The 19,232-nt window shown below is 44.2% G+C and overlaps 2 protein-coding genes across 2 annotated transcripts; one reads left to right on the forward strand and one right to left on the reverse strand.

The window, feature by feature from the left end:
• Positions 1-1,483: 1,483 nt before the first annotated feature.
• On the reverse strand, positions 1,484-12,586 carry ANKEF1 (ankyrin repeat and EF-hand domain containing 1). The gene is made up of 9 exons (XM_041417145.1): positions 12,241-12,586; positions 11,605-11,804; positions 10,445-10,594; positions 9,850-9,973; positions 8,239-9,034; positions 5,442-5,668; positions 3,942-4,108; positions 2,636-2,773; positions 1,484-1,609 (listed from the first exon to the last, which is right to left on the reverse strand). The coding sequence occupies exons 1-9, from the start codon at positions 12,584-12,586 to the stop codon at positions 1,484-1,486; spliced, it is 2,274 nt and encodes a 757-aa protein (XP_041273079.1).
• Positions 12,587-17,001: 4,415 nt separating this feature from the next.
• Positions 17,002-17,791, forward strand: LOC121342604 (collagen alpha-1(I) chain-like). The gene is made up of 2 exons (XM_041417146.1): positions 17,002-17,065; positions 17,337-17,791. The coding sequence occupies exons 1-2, from the start codon at positions 17,002-17,004 to the stop codon at positions 17,789-17,791; spliced, it is 519 nt and encodes a 172-aa protein (XP_041273080.1).
• The last annotated feature ends 1,441 nt before the right edge of the window (positions 17,792-19,232 follow it).

Consider the following 19,232-nt stretch of genomic DNA (forward strand, 5'->3'; position numbering starts at 1 on the left):
GAATGGAAAATGAATCAGTTGCTTCAATTGGTCCTTCAGGAAATGATGAAGCAAGATAAATCTCTTAGAAAGAATTTAGAAGCAAAAAATTTGGAACAATGAATGTGATGTCGTTTTTGGATGCCCCAGAACAGTGTTTGTTAATAACCCCATCTGGCAAATTGGAAGAGCCTAGGAAAAATTACCTGGAGAATGAAGAGGTTGGACATATTCAGGTTAGACATTAGGAGGAATTTCTTCTTGGAAAGGCTTAGCATTGGAATGGGCTGTCCAGGGAGGTGGTGGAGTGTAGCCATGATATTTTATGAAAAATCCTTTGCTAGGATTTTTTCCTCCTGAGAAGCTGAGGAGCCTCAGGAAAGAAATGTAAACAATAACTATCTGCTGCTGTGAAATGCAACAGGTGCAGCTGTGATTGGTGCATGTTGGTTGTTTCTAATTAATGGCCAGTCACAGATGCAGCTGCATCGGACTCTGAGAGTCACAAGTCTTGGTTATTGCATTCCATTCCTGTTCTTTGTGGCCTTCTGATGAAGCCTTTTCTCTCTATTCTTTCAGTATAATTTTAATGTAGCATTTTAATATAATATATATCATAATATAATAAACCAGCCTTCTGAAACATGGAGTCAAGATTTGCATCTCCACACATGGGGTACCCACCACAGTGGAGTCACCATCCCTGGAGGTGTTTAAGGAAAGACTGGATGTGGCACTCAGTGCCATGGTCTGGGTGACACAGTGGTCAAAGGTTGGACTTGATGATCTCGGTGGATGGAACTCTGCAGTGCAGGTCTCCATCAGCACCCCTGTGAGACCCCTCCTTCATCTGAGAGATAACAACTGTCTGTGGGAGACATGGCAAATGGATTACAGATTATTACACAGAGATTATTATCCTTTCAAGACATCAGAAGGAAAACAATATGTTCCCGTTGGGGTGGAAGCAGTTTGAGGTCTCACGTGCACTTTGGCAAATGAATGGGAGAACATGAAGGAAGTACACTAGGCACTGTGAATAGTCCTGGTCATAAATTCTGAACTCCCTGTTGCCTCTGCAGACAACTCAGAACATTGCTGACTTAGCTAATTACTGGATGCCATCTTCACATCTATATATAGAGAGTAGAAGGATAATGTATCTTCCAGGAAGGAGTTTTGTGTTGGGGTGAAGACAGCCTTATAAAGCCACACCTTTACAAAAGACGTGTGTGTCACAACAGTGGCTATTCCATGAAGTATATGAGCCAGCTGCAAGACTTAGCATCACATGAAGATAAATCTTTTTCCAGACTAAGCCCTCAACGAAAGATTGTGTGTAAGCAACATAATCTACAGAGGAAAAACTTGATATGCTTTTCTTTTATGGTAACCAAGATACATTTACTGAGCACTGCACGATTCCTTCCTTGCAAAGGAGTAGCTTTTTACATCTTTGTCTCCTCCAAACATGAGCTGAAGTAGCTTTTTCCAGATGCTGTGCTTATTCCTTTAATTTTCTGTTGAAGAGGGTTGTAAAATCTTTCATGTGACCACAAAGAGCAGCACGTTCTCGGAGCGATTCTCGCTTTTCTGCAAGCTGCATTGCTGTGGCATCAGGGCTCCATATCTACAAAATAAAGGTTTGTGTAGTTAATTTGGATGGGCCTTTTGCAACAGAAGCACTAAGAAGATATTGTTAGCCAAAGAGAGCCACGTTCTAGCACTGCTTTCCACTATGAGACACAGAAAAGAAGCAGTGTGGCCTCCCAGCAGAAGAGAGGTCAGCAATACTCTGTGTGTATAAACAGAGAATCTCTTGTTGTCACTTCCAATCTATATCATGCCATGGACTCCGATTACACATAATGTGGGAAAGAAGATCTTAAGGTAATTATTTAAAATTACTGACTCGGGCTCACGATCCTCAGAGTGGAAAACAGTAATTAGCTGTAGAGTTATCAGCTATGTAGCCTCAGTCCTCTGAGACCATTGTAGATACTAGCATAAATCAGGGTTAGGGAAATGATAAACTCCAAACACAGCTGCTCAATGGCGTTCTTTTCCTTTTTAAGGAGAAAAAAAAATTACAAAAATTACCTCACTGTGATTATGTTGCTCTGCTTCTCAGTTATTTCTAAGCGTGTATTAACAAGACCCTGACACAAAAGTTGTATTTCCACTATTCCAACTCTAGGTAGCAAATATTTAGTGTGCTGTGATCCATCTAGTTCAGTAACTGTCACTGCCAAAAGTCATGATGTGATAACTAATCAACAGGGCAAGTTAGAGGTTGGTGCCCATGCTATGCAAATAGATGCCTATCTTTTAAAAGCAGGAGTATAAAAATACATGTCATAAATGTAGTTGCATTTTTGTTTTACTCTGGCTCCCCTTAAATCCAATTTTAAAATCTGATAAGGGATTGATTTCCACAAATATTTGTTTTTTATATATATATTTGTGTAATTATATAATATACATCCAGGAACTCTTTAATTTACTCTTGTTTGGTGGCAATCTCGCCAGGCTGTGTCACGTCAACTAAAAGCTGGTTGAATGCTGGAAATGTCATTGCATTGTTCTGGGTTTGATCTCACAAGGTCCACCTTTAAGTTACCATGGAACTGCAATCACGTTTTGCTGCTGTACGTACTTTTCTGGGTCTGAAGGAGATGTCATTTTTGTCTTCTCTCGCTGCCAAAGATTTCCAATAAGCAGAACTGTCCTTACGGGAACGCTTTGTTCTTTCAGGAACAGGTTCTTCCTCAGGTGGTGGAGACACATCTGGAGACTGAAGGGGAAGAAGGTACCAATTATACCAATACATCATGTTCAGAAGCAAGGCATGCATCCTGCATCTTCTGATACTCTGCTACGATGTTTACTGGGGGAGTATTTTTCTTAATCTCTTCAGAACCTATTTCTGTCAAAGCTGATTTTTTATATCAAAAATTGCAAGGGCCACCCATTTGAAAGGCAAAAGGGACCTCTCTTCCTTGGGCACTAAAACATTAACTTCTCTCTGTGATTCCCAAGTCAGTCACCTTGTACCACTGGTGATCCCATCCTCTTTCAAGTGAGGAATCAACAAGCACCTAAGGTTGTCATCCTCCTCCCTCTGAAAGTCTTGTGCTGTCCCTGACATTCAAAACCTTTGTGAAAGGGGAATGCCAACATTTAGCTACTGGGACATATTTACTGCACTGTCCAGGGCAGCTGAAGGACACCTCCAGCCACACAGATAAAATTTCATCTTCTCCCTAAATAGATGCTGGATGTGACTAAAAGTACCACTGGTGAATCAGGAAGGTCTCATCCACAGCAGTGGTCATGGAGGCTGGTGTCAGCTTGGGAATAGGGCAATGCTGAGGTGCTCAAGACTCCCAGAGGGTGCAGGAAAAGCATTCAGAAATAGACAAACATCAGTGTGGGATTTGAGAAACAACTCAGGTAAATAGTGGAAGAGGAAGGATATGGGACAAAATGGAAAATAGGAAGTTAGCAAGCCTGGTATTGTCTCAGTGAGTTCAACTAGGAGAATAAAAAACCTTTTAACCAGTTTGAAGGGTATTGCTTTTATCTTGTGAAAAAAGAGGTTCTCCGTTTAAGAAATTATGGTTACCAGTTGTTCAGTGTTTACCAAAACAGAGCCTGATGAGCATATGCTTCAGGAGGAGAGAAAAAGAAAAGGAAATACTTTTCTGTGTTCAATAGTGATACAGGACATCATTCTGATGTGTGTCTGGGGAAGACATGAAGTTTGTCTAGTTAGCAAGACAAATTTCAGCCAATAAACAAGTTCTAATACTCACAAGAACAAGTACAGGCATCTGAAAATACTCACGTTAACAAAGCTGCCCAAGTTACAGCATTAGAGAGGAACGGGTGGCAAAGAAAGGAAAGGAGGAAGCTCCCTGCTAACTATTAGCAAATCAGTCCTTTGTTGCCATCCCTCATACCTCCTTCTTCACAGGTTTCGGTGGCTCTGCTGGTTTTGCCTTCCCACCTTTTGCTGGCTTTGCTTCTTCTTTTTCTTTTTTTTCTGCCAAAATCTGCAGTTGATTTTCGAGCAGTTCAATTATTGTATCATCTTCAAATACTTGAGCAAGATCAAGAGCACTCTTTCCTGTATTTAAAAAAATAAATATCTGTGTAAACCAAGAAAATTAACTTTGGCATTGGTTTATTGCAACTGGACAATCAACTGAATTGAATATGGCCAGTATTTTATTACCCACCCCGTGTGCCAGCAGCTGCCTGACATTGGTGTGAGGACCAGCTGTCATCAGCACTGCCTGCAGGAATAAAACCTGGCAGAAACGAGCCCTGAAACCTGTTTTGCAGGAATATTGCAGGAATTCTTGTATTGCTTGCTTTGTTCTTAATGTTCTGCCATTTGCAGCTTAATACACTGGTCCTACAGGTTGTCGTTTTGATCTCTGAGAGCTGAGAGCATTTAGCACTAGGAGATGGTCTGCATTCCTGACCTTGTGCTGTGCTGCCCAGCTCCTTCTGCCTGTGCTTGCTCTGTGGCTGGCAAGGGAAAGCCTCCTGATGTAAATGAGCAGCTTCAGTGCTTAATGAATGAAAAATATCTGTCCTGGCTGTGAAATATCTGTGAGACTGAACTGCTGTGTGAATCAGAACTCCACATGATATAAGAAATAAGGAGTACACATCCCTTCTCCAAGCAGGGTTTCACTGCTAGGCATTTTGGCAAGGAAAGCCTCATTGAGCAGCAGTGTTGCTTCCTATGTTAGAGCAAGAGCTTGAAAGGTGATGCATGTGAACTTTTAAATTACTCTGGAGACTGTGGAAATAACTCTGAAGGAGGGATCTGCTGTGAGGAGGTAACATTTCAGTACCGGCTCAGATTTGGTTTTCTGTTTAATATTTTTTCTCAGGAGTTATATGTACATGTAGAGCAGCAAGCAAGTTTTGTAACCAGGGCTGCCTGTGCCTAAATATAAATCACTTGAATGAGTGGCAGACTATACTCTGAGCCACAGCTGAAATCTAACGTTCCCTCAAATAATAATAATTAGATAGAATGTTTTCATTAAAGCCACTTATAACTTTGTATGCATCTTGTGAGGAGTAACAGTCTCCTGAATTGAGTAATTAATCATGTTCCTTCATTTTCTAGATATGCAAAGCCCAAGAAAGCCTTTTTTCAATAATGATTCCAGACTAGAGAAAACTAACTGAACCTGTGTAGGAATGTGCTTTCTTTTGACGGAGTGACAAAATTATCTTTTGTCTCTTTAAAAAGGAAAAAAAGCCTAAAAGTTTTTTCCTCAATTAGGTACAAAGTCACCTCATAAGACTTTGGGGACTTCATATCAAACCTGTTCCCTTCATCCCAATCCTGACCGCACCCCTAAACGCAGAACAGTTCTCCAAGTGTTCCAGATGCTTTTAATAAAGAAACAGCCTATTTTGGAGACATTGCTATTTACCATTGCTGTTTATAGCTTGGACATCAGCACCTGCAGTGATTAAGAAATAGACCATGTCCAGCCTGCAGGCCTCGATGGCTCTCATCAGCGGGGTGGCATCACCTATTGCAGGGGCATTGACGGCTGCTCCAGCCTTCACCAGCACCTCAGCGATATCCAGGTGTCCATTATAGCAGGCATGATGCAGAGGAGTCCACAGGAAGTTGTCTGTTGCATTTACATCAGCCCTGCACAGGGTGAGAGCAGGTGTGGCAGCTGAAGCTGTGGGTACCCACAGTAACAGCCCCAGCTCCAAGTGCAAGCAGCTGGAACTGCCCACTGCAATGGTATTTTCAATGTAAATAGCTATTTTCATATTGCTGCTGCTACTCTGAACCCATTTGAGTCCCTGAATTTGTCATGGAATAGTAATTGTAAATGTTCCTGGGTGCTGCTCACGTCTCCCCCTGAGCCATCAGTGTCCTTCACATGGAGCTTTTCATGGGTACTGGAAAAAACACAGGCATTCAAACACCTTAGTCCTGTAAAAGGCTGCTAGTGTTTGTGCTCCAGCTTCACCGAGAATGGCAGAAAGCAGATCAAGGAACTCAAAAAGTTCACTTCTGGGCCAAGAACAGGGGCTACAGGACGTGTGGCAGCACTGCAGAGCTCGTCTGCAGAGAGGGAAGTGCTCACCTTTCCTTTCAGTGTTGCTGCCCTCTGCCTGCTTCATTTCTCTGCACTGGCCTCTCCCTTCCACAAACCGTTTCACAAGGTTTCCTTGGAAGTCTGAGCACTCAAAAACTATTCAGCTACTGTGCTGCTGGGTAGGATCTGTTTCTGCTCCCAAATTAAAACCGGGATGCTCTGCAGAAAGCAAGGGCTAGTTCAGGGAGATCCTTGCAATAGGCTGCCTTTGGATGAAACTGGGAGGAAAAGCACTCTCAGCCCTGGAACTCCTGAAGGGAGTTAGGGACACTGTCCCACTTACTTGGTGGACAAAAAGCTGCTGTCTTCCCAAAAGACAAGGAGGAAGAAAGAAAGCAGAAAAATTATGAAGGAAGCTGCTTCCAGGGATAGCTGTTTGCTCTTCAGGTCAGGTGATTGTCTAAATAAAAGCACAGATTCACTTGTTCTTCTTCCCTTGTTTAAATTTTTTATCTTTTTCAGAATTTTCTGAATTTCTTTCTGAATTTCTTTGATGAGATCTTAGCACAGTAAATTCCCCTGACCTACCACGTTTATCTCTCTTATCTTTCAGTCACTAATCTGTTGTGGTTTATTTGTATGCAGTTTTCATTTGTTTTCATTCTCATTAAAATAAGCTCCTTCCGTTATTTCACTTTTTCTCTCAACCCAACCTCTTTGCCTGCACTCAGACTCTGTCTGCCCCTGAACCCTTTTTCCTAACTTCATCCTATCAGAAAGAAACCAGTCAATGGGAACAGGGACAATGCAGCACTGACTTAAAAATTTTGGCATTTTCTGCCCGCGAAGCACAGAATTTCCCATCAGACCAAATTTCATTTACTTCTAATTCTTTCTGAAGGAAGACAGAAAGTAGATACCACCAATTTAATTTCAACCTAATAAATGTTAACCATTTATCTGGATAAATGTTTTGTTTTGTATTCAATGTGGATTTGTGGTTCTGTACTGAAAAGGTTATATTGTAAAAGGTATTTGGATGCCTGTGCCAAACTGCAAGCCCATGATGCTGAGAGGTGCAAACCTAAATGTTACTGAGAACTTTCCTCTCCATTTTAATTTCTGTCAATTGAAAAAAATCTCAAAACCGGTACTATTTTTTCAGCTAAGTTACTGTGTTTCTAGGTCTTATTGTTAAATAGGATGTGACTCCAGTGCTGTCTACTGAGGCTTGGGAAAAGGAGTAGAGATTAATCTGGTGGATTAATTTGGTAGCTCCTACATCTTTACCTTTGGTAAACCTGAATATACACATTACCCAATTTTCCATATGCTCTAGGGATGTCAGTGTAATTACCAGGGTGCAGAAAGATCCATGTGCTGTTAGTCTTTGCAGGTACCAGAGCAATGACTACAGCCCCTTTCCCTGAGATATTAATATGAACATGAATTCTATCTATGTATAGCAGAGAGAGAACAGAGTTAACGTAAATATCTTTGAAAAATGTTCATTTAAGCATTTATGTGAAGGATTGTAGGACCACAGCAGTCTGACAATAAGAGATTACGCTGTTACACAAGAATGACTGAATCTTTCTGAAATTGCTTTCATTTTTAAGCTGCCATTGAGATTTTTCACAAGTGTGTCTGCAGGCTACTGAATTGCTGAAGCACTTCTAAAATGAGGAACAGGCTAATTAGTAGCAGGTGCTTCTGATATAAATCCTGCTGTTTCAGCTTGCCTCAGCTGCAGAGGAAAGAGAAGGTTTAAACCAGGCATGTGTAACAAGAAAGTCCAGGATCACCTCGATGACTTCAGGTAAGTCCTTTGAGTCATATTTCCCCAAAATAATTTCCCAGTTTTGAGAGTTCACTTGTGAAGATGCACCACTTGAGACACGGGTATGAACCTCTGCTGCTCACCCAATGTCAACAGCCCAGACACCAGAAATTTCAGTCCTGGGGAACTTGCTGTTTTCATTTCCACACTACTAAAATGTGAAAAATAATAAACTTACCCCCTGTGACTTGAGATCTTAGGGAACTAACTTTAATATTAAATGTTATGTAAGCAAAAAACAAACCATAGCCTTTTGCATCCAAATATTTACTGGATATTTATGCTTTTGAAAGCCTTCCCAAAACAGCAATTAAATTGAAATTATCTTACCCCTTTTCCAGAAGAAACTCCACCAGAACTATGTTGCCACTTGCACATGCAACCATCAAAGGTGTTTTGTAATATTTATCTTTTATGTCCACTGGCACGCCCTGGTGGAAGGCTTTCTGCAGAGACACAAAGTCTCCTTCTCTGACCAGGTAGTTGATATCCATGAGGGATTTCCTCGGCTCCTCTGCGTACCAGGCACGGTCATCGAACACGGGATGGACGGACTGGAGGGCCCGTTTGAAACGCTGCTCTTCAGGAATGTTTGGGACAGCCTCAACCATGTAGGTAGGGAAGCCATCTTCCCTCAGCGGGCGTTCACTCTTTGGGATTACACAAATTGGCACAGGGAGGCCTTTCTTGCCTTTCTTTCTCTGCGGTTTCTTCTTCTTCTTTGCTTTGGGCCCAAAGGATGATAGCAGAAAGGGTTTCTGCAGGTATTTTGAGCCTTTAAAAAAATCATCAAGGCTGATCCTGTCAGTAGATACTTCATGCTTTTTAGCAAGAATTTCTATTTGTTCCTCATCCACGGTGCCCCAGCGCTTCCGAATGACTGACATAAAATCACTTCTGGATACCATCCCATCTCCTTCTTCGTCAGTCTCAAACTCCTTGCGGATGGCATCCTCGTGCTGCAAGGACCAGTCGTACACCTTCAGGTACCAGGCAAGGATCTCATCTGGCTTTTTTAGGGCTTTTTCAGCTTTGCGCAATACTGCTGCTGCTGCTTTAAACCCACCCAGCTTGGCAACATCCCTTGGGGTCAGATTTGCCAAGTTTGACCACGTAGGATCACAGCCTAGAAATACGGACGCAATATGGCTAACATTATATAAAATAAGAAACTTGCGATACACAGGCCTACAATTTTATATAAATAGCAGTGGTAGGTGGAGCCACATCATTGATCCCAGGCTGGAAGGTCAGACACGTGTCTGTATTTTTTTCCCAAAGGGAGAAGCATTGAGCAACCCATGCTCTATTTATTTATCCACTCAAGAATATGTGTAAGGAGAAGTTCAGAGGAAACTTTACGTTTTTACTTGCAGTGGAGAGCAAGGTTAAGAAGCAGACTAAGATTAAAGTGTCACTTATTTCTATGCCCCAACATTACAATTTGGCAATGGATCACTTGTTTGATCACAAGAACAGAATGTGGGATTTTGCATGGTGCTCTTGGGTCAAAGCTTGAAGTGCCATGCTCATCTGATCAAGTCAGGAAAGGATCACAGCTGCTTCAGGGCATGTTTCAATACCCATGGCCATGAAGTTTTCCTCATGACTGCACAGAGATTGTTTTTAAGTGATCATCAAATCAAAAATGTATTTTCTATTAGAAGTTTCAACACAATATATCTAAACCCAGCTAAACCCAGAACCACTTAATACTGTCCAACACTAAGTTATACAAACCCCTGGTGTTTCTGCTGCTTTCTTTGAGAAATGTTTTCTCATCCACATGAGATAAGAGCCTCTGTTAGGCCCTTCTGAATGAGAATTTTGTTACAGGGTACCCAAGAGTCAAATCCTTCAGAGATACCCAGATGAAATCTTTCCTTTAGCACAGAAATAAAATACAGATAATAGTTGTGAAGTAATTTAGTTTTAATGTACCTCTTTGTCCTATATACCTGCAGCAATCCGTAAATCCTCCCTCTGCAGCATAATGAAGTGGTGTGTTACCATTCATAGCAATCAGTTTCAAGTCTGCACCATAACCTGAAATAATCGTCAGAATCTAGAAAAACAAACAGAGTTCCACCAAAAATCTTGTCCGTTCTTAACAAGTGAAAATGTGAGACCGATTTACTAATAAATGCAATATCTTACATTCCCATTCTAATAATGAAGTTTTCTCCCAAGTCCAGCTGGTCAATGCACATATAACATTAATGTTTTCTAGAGTATTATGCTTATTTAACTGATGAAACCAGAAACCTTGTGCAGTTGTAGACACCAAGGACAATCTTCTTGCCAGCTCACTGCGAGCCCCTGTCTGGGCCTATCTATCACTGCTGGAATCCCTTTGATACCTACAAAGAATCTGCTTTTGATTACCGATCATTATGCTTTGATCAGCTGAGATAACGGACTCAAAAAAACCCCCAACAAAAACACACTCCAAAAACTCAAATCAAAACCCTGTGACAACAAAAACCCACCCAGGTTTGGCTTTGCAGCAAGGCTTTAACAGCACAAATGTTAATACCTCAAAAAAGCCTCCTTTGGCCGCGAAATGCGCAGCGCTGTGTCTTTCGAAGTCGAAGAGGTTGACGTCGGCTCCCCTGCGCAGCAGCCCCAGCAGCACCTCGGCAGCCCCTTCCCGCGCCGCCTCCATCACGGCCGTGCGGCCCGTGGCCTGCGGGGCGGCGGGACAGCGCTGCGGTTGTGCCGCTGCCCGGGGACAGCAGGGCCCCCGCCTGACCCGGGCTGCCGTGACACTGGCGGCTCCTGTGGCTACTGCTGCGAGCAGACAAGCCTTACAACGTCCAAGGTACTCGCAGCTAGCGTTCAGAATCTGCTCATAGCGCTGCTGAGAGAGAGCCAGCAACTCAAGTACACTGAAGGCTTGAGTCCCTTGAATAATGCCCATGAAAATCAGCTCCTTACTTAAGGAATCCTCTATTCTGTGGGTATCTTCTCATGCGTATTTACAACATCTAACACAAAATACTGCCTCAGCTTACAAAAACAGGAGCATAAGGAGCTATGGCTGGAGGAGTGCTATGGGAAAGGCAAAGCAACCAGGGAATTTCACTATGGTTCTGTGAGGAAAAGTTCACTCTAATACATTAATGTTGTCTTTTCTTAGATAATAATGGATGTTTGCTTTGGATAACTCCAAGGGAAAGCCTGAGCTTCTTGATTCATCAACAGCACAGAGCTTCAGTCTTTCAGGTCTTTGTTAAATTAAGGAAGCAAACAAATAAATGATTAAGACATCCAAAAGAGGAAAAAGTTCCTTATGCCTCGTTCCTGCCTTGATTGCTCATCATATTTTCCCTACCTTTTAACAAATATTATTCACTAAAATAACTTTTAGTGAATACTACTTCAACTCTGAAAATCTAAGGACACATCAAGGCAAATACAAATCAGCACTGCTCCACTGGAGTACAGTGAACTGCAGCTCCTAACAGCTGACCCAGTTACATTTAAGTTTGGGGAAATATTTGCACTCTAAACCTACAAAAATCCAAAAGACTTAAATCTCTCTCCTCCAAAAAAAGGGTGGTACAGAAGAGGGGAAGAGGTATGGCCACATAGTTAAGCAATTTTCACTGCTTTATTATTTTAGTGTGAGGATTTAAGGTCATGTACTCTGCTCTATACTCCTGTATCTGTTCTTAGTTACAGAAAGTCTCATACCGGGTCTTTTGCATGGGGATCTGCTCCTTTCTCCAAGAAAATCAGGCATATTTCTTTAACCTCATGCGCTTGCTCACAGGCTTGTAGAAGCACTGACCTCCCAGTAGTGGTACAGTTGTTGACATCTGCACCATATTCGAAGGCAATTTGCAGGCAGTGGGAGTGGCGTCCTGTAGGTGAAAGGCAGTAAAACAAGATACCTGCAAAGGAAAACAGTGGGGATTAGGGTGCAAAAGGAGATTACCAGAAGGGTTGTGAGACTGTGAGCTTCACAGCTGACCAGCCTGCAATAGAGACCCTTTCACTGAGGGTGTGGCCACGCAAAAAAGACTTCTGAGACTTTACTTGAGGATTAAACCAGAGCTCAGTATGCCACAGGCCATGGGAAGAATGTGAGTCTCAGTTATAAGCCACCTCTCTTACAAGCCGCTCTTACTGGGGAGACATGATTTGAAGGCCTAGACTCTTCAGGGAGAATTATTTTCATTTTCATCAAAGCTGTTATGGCCCACAGCTTCTGTTGGGCTGTAAGGATAACCCTCAAGCACAGTTCCTCTCCACAGGCAGGACACATCACGTGTAGTAAGTGTGTCACACAGTTAAGGGATTGCTTTGTGGTACTTCCTTCTCACTCACCTTTCCCTTCATTATCCACAGCAGTCATGTCTGCGTTAGCCTTTGCTAATAATTCCAAAATCACCTCATAGCCTAGCTCGGCTGCCTTCATGGCTGGAGTGCATCCCATGTTGTCGTGGACATTTGGGCGAGCTCCGTGTTCCAGCAGGAAGCGGCACATTTCAATGTCATTTTTCATGGAGGCCACGTGAAAGGCACTATATCCTTCCTTGGGCTCCGTGTAGTTAATGAGATCTGGGAATCCTTTCTGGATCAGATTTTCTATTTGCTTCTTGTCTTTCTCGTGAACACACTGAAGAAGTTTGTAGATCTGTAAGTTTAGAAGTCTTTTGTCTACTGGTAGCATCCCAGGATAGGGAAGATTTTCTTCTTTCAAGGAAGTACTTTCTGCGTGGACGAAAAAGAAAACATGTAATCTCACAGGTGAGATTATAATGATATGCCAGTAAAATCAGGAATCAGACCATATTCACAGCATGAAAATATCCACTTTACCTGGACAGAACACCAGGCTTTGAACTAATTTATGTGTTACTGTGGGCAGCACATATAGAGACTATATAAACCCAAGTAGCACCTTATTACATTTTTCTTTCTAGTCATCCTACTGTTCTGAAGAGGTCTCATTCAAGGAGAAAATTAAGTTAAGAAGCTGTAGGGTAACTTCTCTCCATTCAAGGAACTGTTATAATCTACAATTACTTGGAAGCCTAAGGGGAGGCTGTTCATCTGTTATTTTCAACAGGGGAAAAAATCACAAGACACCATGTCCTCTGCACTTGCTGAAACATAAAATTGATGCTAAAATTTATACTAACATCATCTCATCAGTGCCTGAGCACCTTCCCCATTTATTGGTTTGTTTTTTGTTTTTTGTTTTTTATCTGGTAGCTGATGCATAAACTTCCTGCTAAGCTGTGTACATAAAAGAGTAAGTCAAATTTCTCTGCAACAAAACCCTTGGAGAAAAAAAAAAATACAGATAGCAGGGCACTGGTCTGGGAAAAGGCTCTTCCAGGTCATGCATCACAAGCTTCTTGAAAAAAATTCAGTGCAGGACTTTGCACTTGCCTCAATTCTGGATGTTTTTTGGTTTTTTTCTTTTAGGTTTTTTTTCCTCTTTTAGCTAAAAAAGCTAAAAGCACTCGTGGCTGGAGGGTCAGGAAGGGTCACACATTGTAGGGACCATTTCTGAAGCTTTCCTAAGTGGATGGGAAGCTTCCTATCAGCTTCAGCAAGCCTTGGGTCAGCCCATCCTCCAGAACTCTTACAGGACGTGCAACACAAACAGGTGAAGGAACATCTGTTAGAGAACACTTGGGGCTTGGTTTGTTTGGGTTTCTAATTTATTGCAATGTAGTCTGTAAATTGGAGCACCCAGCATCTGCCTGGCTACTGCTGGGTGCTTTGTGGATGTCTGTGAGAAGGGGAGATTGCAGAGAGAGATGCAGAAGGATGCACAATTCCAACAGACTTTGTGAGGCAAGACCTCCCATTCTGGAAAGGAAGCCTGAGAGAAAACTGCAGGAAAAGCAGAAGAAGATGACTGAAGGTGAATCATGTTGGGAATGGACAGAGAGGTGATTTTTGTAGCACAGGTACAACTTGCCAGCTGTAGTTTCTGTAGCTATTGCCTTTCATTTCTTTGGAAGTTCTGTGTCCAGCCTAGTTTTGGAGCAGAGATTGGGTCAGCTGTTGGCAGATTTCTGAGGACTGTGCCTCTTGTTTTCCCTGCCAGACAAGGCCCGCAGCTCCCTCCCTGTGCAGGCAGCTATGCTGGGTGAAGGTGTTGTTATTAGGAGCTGCTCCCTTGCAGAAGTGGGTACTAAAATGCAAAGACTTTCTCTTTGCAATGAAACCTGGTCTGAATAGGTCAGCTGCTCTCAGATGTTCTCCATCTAAACATGGCATTACTTAAATCCCTTTCTGTTTAGGTATTACATAACCCTCATTCTGATCACAAAAAAGTATATTCTTATATCAAACAATTAAATCTTTAGGTAGCAATAACCTAAATCTGTCACTGTGGCTTGTTCGTTCTCATCCCTACCATGTTGCTCTTCCTGTGGCATTTTGTCCAGTGAAAGGGAATAAATGCAGAGATTTTTATCCTGCGGACAGGAGTTACACCTACAGCAACCCTGCAGTCCTAAAGCTCAGAGCTGAGAAATAAGGGTACTTCAGAGAAATGCCCTGCTAGAAGTGAGCACTGGAGTCCCCACAGAGCCTGCCCTTTGGAGCCTGAAGCAATTTCTGAGCAAATCCTCAATACAGGAAGTTTTTTTCTGGCTGCTGAGTACAGGAAAAGTTGTGATGCAAACTCTGCAGGGGCTGTGAGGAGGAGCAGCAGGAAGGCTCTGCAGGGAAGGCTCTTACAGTACTTACACCACTGAAATTCAGCAAAAGAAAGACACTTAGATGGAACTGACAAGCTTAAATGTTTTTTAAAGATACTTAGATGGAACTGACTAGATTAAATGTTCTCTTATGCATTTGTTCCACTTCAAACCATCCTGCAGCAGTAAGGAACTTTGGTTTACTTCCAAAAAACTTTCTTCCCACTGTTAGTCATCCAGATTTGCACCTGCATTTTTTTTTAGGAACTCATTTAGGATGAAAACTTGCTTTTTCTTCCTTTCTTTCTCCCCCTGAAGCAGCAAACACTGAAGAAGTGACATTCTCCTTGGACATAGGTTAGTAATGCCACAGAGCATGGGCAGAACTGCGCTTGGTAAAAACCTGTTAGTAACTAACCTGCAATGAACAAACGTGAACAAATGGATATAATTTCAATATGTATGGATTTGGATTTATTTCATGGATCATCTTGGAGTTCCTTGGATACTTGCTCCCTATAACCTCTGCCCCATGCTGGACACGAGACTGATGGCACACCTTACACTTACTGCATGCTTTCATTTTTGCTCACGGTGTACTGCACAATTGAGTACCATTTTAGTTCTGATCAGATTTTTCTGGTGCTTTTGAGCTGCTTATTACAGTATTATTTTAATATTTCACATGCAGCAATAGTTTCCATGAGCAGAAGAGAAATTATTTTTATCACAGTAGTGAAGTCCGTTGTTATCACAATTCAGCCACCACTGAATCCTTACCCAGTTTAAAGTCTTTGCTTCAAAGCATTAAGAACCAACAATTTCCATGAAAACAACCATAACATTTTAACTGTTACAGTTAATATTTCTTTGCAGCATTTGTTGAAAGTGACTGGATCAGGTTTTATTAGAAGTTTCTAAAGTAGCAGCATCAAAGAAAGACAGGTGGGATAAAAAACCCTACCCAGGGTCATTTAAAGTTATAAGCAAGGGAAAAAGGCTTCTAAAATGAAAACTGCAGCATCTTGTCAATTTGCATTAAGTAAATACTACCCTGTGCATTTCATAGATTTTTTATCACTTCACCTATAACAGATGGTTGAATGGAAAATGAGGGATTGTTAGTGTGGCTTTGAGACTTTTGTGCTCTGGGGAGGGCTTCATGAAGCTGGAACCACAAATCCCAAGCCTGTAACATTTGCTTAGCAACAATTTTATCTGTTGACAAACATCAACTACTTCTAGCTACTTTCATTCTGCCAGCTTGTGTCATTGTTCTGATGGAGAGCATGAACTCATTTCAAATCCAGATTAATCCTTTTCTCAGTACACCTGGCATTAAGAAAATCATTTTAGTCGGATTCCTGCTTTCCCACAAAGCTTTCCAAGCTGTGATGGAGGTAGTTTGATAGAGAGGGAATTCTGGTGGCCAGTGATCTCATTCCCTGTCTCCCAGGCAAAGCCCGCTGCCTGACTGCTGCTGGAAGCACTTGTGACTCCACCTTAAAAGTTTGCAACGTTTGTCAGTTTCAACATTTCCCGTTGAAAACATCCCTTTAATTATCACTATTCACAAACCAGTAAACAAAATTTTCATGTGTTTTATCTTTAGTGGGAGAAAATAGCTGAGCACTTTCTAAATTTAATCCCTTTGCATGCTGGGCACAGAGATAAGCATGAGCCCTGTATGTCAGTATAAAAGGAACCAATATGGTAACAATGGCATGCTATATTTACAACTTTATGTGAATAATTGCACTGGATTTTTTGGCTGTGACTAATGTTTAATAGGAGTGATGCAGCAAAATCTTCCTAAAACTGAATTCCAGTATGACGAATAGCCTATAATGCTGTGTTTTTACGGTGTTAATTCTCCCGTAATGCCTTGCCTTGGGCTGAGGCACAGCTGAGCACAGTGATGGGCACTTAGGTCTGAACTGAGCAGGTTTCAATGTCGTGTGGAGACCTCAGCCCAGATCCAGTCCTTTGGGAAACAGGGCCCAGTCCTGGGTGCTGTAAAGGCAGTTCCGAGCTTATGGCTGGGTTGGACCAAAAGATGTGCATCCTTTTGTCTTCAGCCCGCCTTGCAACTTCCATTCACCCCAGTATCCACAAAGCGGGATGCAGTGGAGCCCAGTCCGCCCGCGGCAGGCAGCCCTGGCCGCCAGCACCTGGCAATCCGCTGTGCGAGCAGCACCTGCGGGGACAGGGGCTCGGGGCCGGCTCCTGGGCTCCGGGGCAGCCTCTGCAGGGCTGGGGAGGCGGGGATGAGGTGCTGCTGCGCCCAGGGACAGGGAACAGGGTGAGCAGCCGGGGCTGGTTTATTTTCCCTGGACTGCGACTTAGAGGAGCGGGCGGCCTGTAGGGGAGACTGGCGTTAACGGGAGAGAAACTGCTGGAAGGGGAGGATGCTGGAGAGCCGGTGATGACCCAAACAGCGTTCCCTGCCAAGGACGCGCCGGGCTGGCCGTGCGGACACCCAAACGGAGGTAAATGCCAGCGGCGAGAGGCGCGGGCCGTGAGGAGGGCGATGTGCAGCGCGCCCGTGCCCGGCGAGGCTGCGCTCAGCCCTCACAGCGCGCCGGCTCTGCCCCAGCCCCGCCGCAGCGCCGGGAGGCGGCGGCCCGAGCCCCGCCGCCCTCTCGCCACCACGCCCGGCAGCGGCGGCGGCTGCGACCCTCGGCAGCCCGGGGCACTCACCTGAGGAGCAGGAGGACGCTGAGGGCTCGGGGGCCGCAGCCGGACCCCCGCCTTCCTCAGCGGCCGCCATCGTCGCCGTGGCCGTCTCCTTGGCAACGGCGTCGGCGGTTGGGAGCCGTGAGGCGGCACCGTTTCCCCTCGGCGGCGGGGCCCTCGGGGCCACCGGTCCCCTCAGCGCCACCGGTCCCCTCAGCGCCACCGGTCCCCTCAGCGCCACCGGTCCCCTCAGCGCCACCGGTCCCCTCAGCGCCACCGGCTCCCCTCAGCGGCGCCGGCTCCCCTCAGGGCCACCGGTCCCCTCAGCGGCACCGGCTCCCCTCAGCGCCACCGGCTCCCCTCAGGGCCACCAGCTCCCCTCAAGGCCACCGGCTCCCCTCAGCGCCACCGGATCCCCTCAGCGGCACCGGCTCCCCTCAGGGCCACCGCGTCCTCTTGGTGCCCTCAGTGCCACCGGCTCCCCTCAGTGCCACCGGCTCCCCTCAGCTCGGTACAGACCAGCGCCCCGCCGGGGGTGAGGCGGGCACTCGGGAAGGACTTGGGTGTCCTGGGCTCTCTCTGCTTGTAGCTGACTTACTCGGCAAGCCTCCTTTTGCTCCCCCATGGGAAGAGGCAACGCTGTGTGGTTGTTTCAGCTCCAGACTTTTCTGGAGTTGCCACAAAAATGGAGTGGCAAGGTTCGTGTATCATCACCCAACTGCCCGGCCATTCCCCCAGGGTTTGTGTAGCACAATAATGTAAATGAGCTTGGATGGAAATGGGATCGTTGGCAGTCAGTTGGATAGAGAAACCTGTATTAACGGCAGAAAACTGCCAGTGAACGGGGGAAAACGCTCAGAGCTTGTCAAGTGAAGCCTAAGTCCTTCTAAAAGGCAGCAGCACTAACTAACCCTGGGACTGCCCGAGCTCTGCATCTCCTTTCCGTCCTTTTCCTTTAGTGCCGAATTCCCAAATGCACTGCCAGCCCAGCCCTCAGTGCTCCTGCCAGGCTCAGTAGCCATGTATGCATGGGATAACTGCAGCCACACTGCCTGTCTTGTTCCTGGCCAAGCCTGGCTGTTGAATTATTTGCAAATCACCTCTAGCGTTAGGAAATTTAAAAAAAAAAATTAAAAAAAAAAGAATTGTTTTTTGATGTGAAATCTCTTCTGCCAGGAAAGTGGTGACACAGCTGGATGCATGTCCAACAGCATGGAAAGGCGTTTGATGAAAGCCATGGGACTGTGTGGTGAGTCACAACAAGAAAAAACATTGTTTTAGCATAAAGTTTCATTATTTACCCTGCAAGGAGTGCCATTTGTTCAGCAGCTATTTCGTGTTAGCACTCTGTGGTGCAAATTGGCTGGACTGGTAGTGATGCACTGTCGTGCCTTGGTGTATTGCTGTCCTTTTTGGAAAACGTAGCATCCAGGCCCCTCTCTTTCTCCTTGGCTGCACTAAATGGTTGTTGCAGACATGGCACAGTAGAGGATGTTTCCTAGCCTGTTCTGTGTAAGACTTGCTTTTGCTGTTGCCACAAATAAGGAGACACATGTCTTGGCCAAAGGCCCGGGGTAAATTCTTCTTTTTCACTTTGTTGAGCAGCACGCATTAAATTCCCATTAGAAAAGTTAGCACATGTATTTTGAAATTTAGTCCAATATGGAAATAACTGAATATCCTGTCTGAAACATCTGCATGCCTTTTCTCTGGAAGTTGTGGAAACACCACAACCAGACTACAACCAGTCTGGGTACTTGGTATTTCACCCCAAATGTGAATGTGCATGTAACTGCACCTGTATATGTGTAGATTTTTATGCTTGATTTATTTTCTCATGGTGATCAGCCTTCCATGAGCTTTTTGAGAGTGATAATGAGGATTCATGATGCAAGAAGCAAAGCTTCCTTTTCCAGCAGCTCAGCATCATATTGGATGGTTCAAAGCAAAGTGGCTTCAAGAGCAGAGGCACTGCTCTCA

The sequence above is a fragment of the Onychostruthus taczanowskii genome, unplaced genomic scaffold, assembly GCF_017590055.1.
Source record: "Onychostruthus taczanowskii isolate IOZ18803 unplaced genomic scaffold, ASM1759005v1 scaffold55, whole genome shotgun sequence".
In the NCBI taxonomy this organism is placed as follows: Eukaryota; Metazoa; Chordata; class Aves; order Passeriformes; family Passeridae; genus Onychostruthus; species Onychostruthus taczanowskii.

Bases quoted from the DNA above. Each gene is read 5' to 3' on its own strand.
- ANKEF1 (XM_041417145.1), bottom strand. From the start codon at position 12,586: ATGCTACCAGTAGACAAAAGACTTCTAAACTTACAGATCTACAAACTT. The intron at 10,595-11,604 runs GTATGAGACTTT...GCCGCCCCGCAG, and splicing joins ATCCCCATGCAAAAGACCCG to GCCACGGGCCGCACGGCCGT. The intron at 2,774-3,941 runs GTATGAGGGATG...CTTCCCCTTCAG, and splicing joins CGAAACCTGTGAAGAAGGAG to TCTCCAGATGTGTCTCCACC.
- LOC121342604 (XM_041417146.1), top strand. From the start codon at position 17,002: ATGACCCAAACAGCGTTCCCTGCCAAGGACGCGCCGGGCTGGCCGTGC. The intron at 17,066-17,336 runs GTAAATGCCAGC...CGCCTTCCTCAG, and splicing joins GTGCGGACACCCAAACGGAG to CGGCCGCCATCGTCGCCGTG.